The sequence below is a fragment of the Penaeus vannamei genome, chromosome 32 (genome assembly GCF_042767895.1).
Source record: "Penaeus vannamei isolate JL-2024 chromosome 32, ASM4276789v1, whole genome shotgun sequence".
Taxonomy (NCBI): domain Eukaryota; kingdom Metazoa; phylum Arthropoda; class Malacostraca; order Decapoda; family Penaeidae; genus Penaeus; species Penaeus vannamei.
Genome location: NC_091580.1, coordinates 28,583,730 through 28,588,903, shown reverse-complemented (window position 1 = coordinate 28,588,903; position 5,174 = coordinate 28,583,730). Strand labels below are relative to the sequence as shown.

General features: G+C 34.7%; 1 protein-coding gene across 7 annotated transcripts in view; it reads left to right on the top strand.

Annotated features, from left to right (window-relative positions):
* Positions 1-485: 485 nt before the first annotated feature.
* Positions 486-5,174, top strand: part of LOC113829036 (histone lysine demethylase PHF8) — a 17,674-nt gene continuing 12,985 nt past the window's right edge. For all 7 annotated transcript variants that reach the window (XM_070144858.1, XM_070144854.1, XM_070144856.1 and 4 more), the window contains exon 1: positions 486-603. In XM_070144858.1, coding sequence (XP_070000959.1) covers positions 506-603 — 98 coding nt within the window. In that variant the 5' untranslated portion in view covers positions 486-505. The remainder of the gene's footprint in view (positions 604-5,174) is intronic.

Genomic DNA, 5,174 nt, shown 5'->3' with positions numbered 1-5,174 from the left:
ATCATATGAACTCCACATCTAAAATGGTTGTTTAAAATAAAACTGATATGTAAAATATTTTATGAGAAAATGGTCGTTTTTAGGAATATTGCCATGTGCTGTCAATTACGATTTTATTTTATTTGTTGAATGGTAATGTTGAGTGGTGCATGTTTTCATGTGTTATAGATGCATGCTATCATTTTTCTAATGCGTTTTGCATGTTGTATGTCATGTTGTATTTTGTCTTCATAGAGAATTACATGTTATGTATTTTTTATATTCCTGTAAAAGTGTTTGCATTTCGAAGGGAGCAATTTTCGGGCTCCGTGGACGCATTTGCTATTTTGGAAAACTCACATTTGGCATGAGATAGAAAAAAACAAAAGAAAATTAATTCTAAAATTAAAATAAAAAATACATAAGAATTTGTGTTATATAGGAAAGTTAGTGATTAATTTTTCGTTTTGAAAATAAAAATAATTTAATGCAGTATCCATCAGTCGTGCGTGTTGTTTTGAGCAAAATGGCGTTAGACGTTATTTATTGTTTATGTGGACAATCAACGGATTTGTCCCGTTTTATGATACAGTGTGATATCTGTAAAGACTGGTTTCATGGAAGGTAAGAAGAGAGAGAAAGAGAAGAGGGAGAAAAACAGGGGTTGTGACAGAAACTGCTAAGTGGTGATACGGGGTTTGTGAGTGACTCGCCAGATGAATATAGTATTTTCCTTTGGACTCTTTTCCTCTTCCCGTTTTTTCATGTTTTCTGTTCATTTCTTTGTGAACAGAACAAGACAGTAAATTATTTAGCACATTTAGGGTCGAGAATTAGGCGTGAGCACTTCCCTCTCCCTGTAGAATTATTCCGAAACAAGGAGACTATGTGAAGTGATCTGAAAAAAGAATAAAGGAAATTATAAAAAAACTAGTGGAAGAAATCGTAAGAAAATAAATCAAGATTGAAATGGTTGACCAGTTGTAAAATCTTTCGGGAATGACAGGGAATGTAGACATCAAACAAAAGTATTAGAATATCATTTAAAAATCCATCTTAAAACCATATGCAGTTTGGTTTTAGTGTTGTAGTTTGTTCATGTAGAAACACAAGCAGTTTTAGAAGTGCCAATTTACCGTAAGCAGTTTTTTATTTGGTCGAGTTGTAGTTGGGATTGAAAAAGTATTATTCCGTATTATTATTATTTTGTTTTCTAGCCTTGCGTTTATTCTGTGGAGCTAAAGATGCCTCTTTATTGTTGAATTTTGTGTAACATTTGTTTGTTTGGTTTTGTACCATTGGCATAGGATGGAATTTTAGCTCGGAAAAGCTATTCATAAGATAAAACATTCTTTGTGAAGTTTGATAGTCTAATGCGGTGTTGTGAAGAATAGATATGTGTATATATGCGGCAGTAAAAGATTTGTATAAATTTTTCAGATTTAAAGTTCGTATATCAGGTTGAGAATAACTATTCTAGGATCTAGAAAATAAATCCTCAGAACATTGATGCTAATGTATATACTGTTCATTCTGTAACAAGGTGTGTTACAGTTGCTTTTGCTTTTGACTGAACTGCTGGCTGCCACGATAATGGTATAGCTGTGCCATATTTGCCAGTGGCAATTAGGGTCTCTCACGACGCGATGCGACACCTAAAGGTGTCTCGTGATCGGAGGCGAGACAGGCCTCTAAGCACCACCCAATTCTATGATGTAATGGGAATGGTCGCAGTTGATGGCTAGCTGTTTTACAGTACTGGTTATTTTTTCGGAAAGTACAGAGTATTTTGGAATATAATATCCTATATGGCTCTTGATATCTGATAGTGGGTTGTGCAGTGTTATAGATATGCAATATAATTACGATTATACGTGAAATATCCAAAGTAGGAAGAATACATCGAGGCTATGAGGATTAATTGATGTCATGCCACACTGAATTTTATGGCCTCTGGTTGGTACTATTTGTGCAGCTGAACAGTGTGATGCAAAAGGGGAGACACTGTGAACAGGCATCCCAGTATGGTCGCCATTATAGAATGAATTTTTATTAGGTAATTCCGGAGATAGAATGTTAATTTTTTCCTATACTTTTCCCCCCTATTCCCTACGATTTTGGGGGACACATGGGGAATTGGGGTTTTTAGCGGGGGGACCATACGTTTGTCTCCCACACAAGCTTTCATTTTAAAACTGTTAAAAAAACACATTTATTGCAAAGATGGGCAAAATTTTCCCACAAAAATAACCTTTTTAGGAATATTTGAAGATAATTTTGAAAGTAAAAGAATGTGTAAAAATGAAAAACCTGAGCCAAGAATTGCATTTGAAATGATAAAATGCAAAAATGAAAAACCCAAGCCAAGAGTCGCATTTAAAAAAAATAAGAAAGTGCTCAAAGGAAAAACCTGAGCCAAAATTCGGCCTCTGAAGATTCAACACAGTGTTGCGCGAATGAACCCCAGCCTAAATAGATAAACCATTATAGAGATAGTTATCCAAACCAAAAATGTTCCTAACTGATCGCTGTACTTCCTTAGCTGATTGCTGTGCTTTCCTAGCTGATTGCTGTACTTCCTCAGCTGATCGCTTTACTTCCTTAGCTGATTGCCGTGCTTCCCTAACCGATCTCCGTGCTTCCTTAGCCCTTCCAAATCCGAGGGCAACGCCTCCAGACCCCCATCCAGTTGCCGTATTTCCCAGTGTTAAACATATAAAGTTAAATAAAAGTAAGTAAATACTTGATTTACTGAGATGGTTTGTGGAGCCATGCTGCCGCTCAAAGAAAATGATGGAGATGTTTGTTTGGCTCGGGATGTTTCATAAAGAAACATCGTGCGAGCCAAATTGCCGATGAAATGGTATTTGTGCCTGCCAAACTGAGGCACTCTCCTCATCGCATTCCTCCACTTTCATTCGATATTATTTGTATGTGTTCTTGTTTTTGGATCAACAAAATTATATTTTTGATTCACTTTCAAATGCTGGTAGCCTTCTTTATCTAAACATTCGTAAGCTTTCCAGCAATCACAGATGATTATTTCTGGTCTTATATACTCTTTGATTACTTTTAATAACGTTTCTCTGTCACATTTCTTGACCGGTACCATAAAAATATCTTCCGATTCCCTACAGAATCCTCCAAATACCCACTGGCCCCCTATAATTTTTCCAACGTTATATTTCCTTTTTCCGAACTTTGACTCGTCAATTTCAACATGCAATGCTTCAGCACCAATTGATTTAGTATAGTCCATACACCATTTGATTAAAACTTCTCAGGAAGAGCTTGCCCAATCACAAATTGGTTTATCACTGATTTTTAGCTCATGTTTTACCAAGTCATTATTGAATTCTGGTCTTAAGCAAAGGTTAATTAATCTGAAATTTGATTTGATAATCAGTTTTGCATTACTAAACCATGTATTTAAAAAAAACAGTCACCTTGAAATTACATAGTATTTTCTTTTTCTTCGGTCCGGGGGCGTAACTTTTTCCACACTGGAAAGTTTGTTGTTTCAAATCTATTTTGCATGTTTCTTTGCATTTGGGGCATTTAAATGCTTTAGGAATTAGATCATGGTGTTGCGCAAGTTTAATGAGTTGTTCTGGTTGATCCCCATATTTTTTAATAAAATCAGTATATGGGAAATCACACTGGTCACAAAACATTACTGGTGACTTCACTGTCTCACTTACACGTGAAGTACCGTGGGCAACCACGATGACAGGTGTACTGGCGAAGCATATCAATGTACCATACAATGATGTCACCCCAAATTTTGAAGTGATTAAAATGTGAATAGATTAAAGAATTTAATTAAATGAATTAGTATAATGGTAATTTATATCATTGGAGAGCAAGTATTGAAAATCAACTTGAAATTACGTATAAATGTTTATCAAACGATAGATAAGAGTATACGCACTGCTTTCTTGAGTACCATTTTCCGAGTTACATGGTTTGTTTATATTGACTTAACCGATAAGCGAAGAAGGGGACTTAGTCTATGAGCAACATATTTCAGCACCTTTATTTTAATATTATGTAGTAATTATGTTTCTCCGCACTTTAAATTTGACTTCCCTGATTAGTTTGCATGTTGTTTATCCATTTTAGTTGTATTTCATGTTTGTTTACTAAAATTCTATATCATCCCGATTTACCTTTTATTGATTTTGAAATATTGAGGGTCAGATAACTTTCTGCTGGGTTAATCTCTGTGGTGTGGATGCACCAAGCTAGGGTAAATTGATGATGATAATTGTGAAGAAGAAAAAAATTGCTGTTATTGGTACAAGAAGTAATCTGTAGGCGTGAATGGTAATGCCACAAATAAAGGAAAAAAAATTGCAGAAAGGGCAACCCAAAAGTCCACTTAGTGCTCCTGAGTTTTAGTTCTATGTTGCGGCATTTACCAAGGTGAAAACATTGTGTATCGGGGGTGTTGGGCTGGAAGCCCCCCCATTAACTCTCCCTTCGTATGCCCAGTTACGCATAATAGATTGTTTATAAGTTTTGTGATGTGGAGTTGTGGACTTCATCTCTGACAAGTTCACCTGTACTGTGAAGAATTACCTTCTATTGTTTGAAATTTTAATTGAAAACAGTGTTTCCCTGTGTCTTCTTGATATCACATGTTTATTTAGAAATATCCTCTGTGATGCAGTATACTACTTCAGAGGCAGTATGCCTCGTAGTTTGTAAGGTATTCTGTGATCCATTTGATTTTTCCTTTAGTGAAAATGTAGTAATACTTTAGTGCGATAGTACTCAAATGAAGGAAAACACGTGCATTATAGACATTTTGTTTATATTTCATTGAAGTTTATACTTGTTTCTTGTTATATTTTAATATATTCCTTTTATATCTAATATATTATTTTTCTTCATTTATTTAGGATTTGTCTATCCACAATTATTTTCCTCTAAGAAATTGGTCTTAGAAATGTGGAAAATGTTGTGTTCACTCATGTATTGTTTTATTAAGTGTTTCTGCACATAGATGGCTTTGCCAGTTCTTAGCTACAAAGTAGTTAATTAGTAGATTGTGTGACCTCACCTATCCTTGAAATAGTGGGGAAATTCTTTTTTTTTTTACTAATGCAATCAATATTGACACTGTTATTTTTGTTATAAACATTATAATTACTATTATTATTGACATCACTAACAGCAATATTAAATACTAG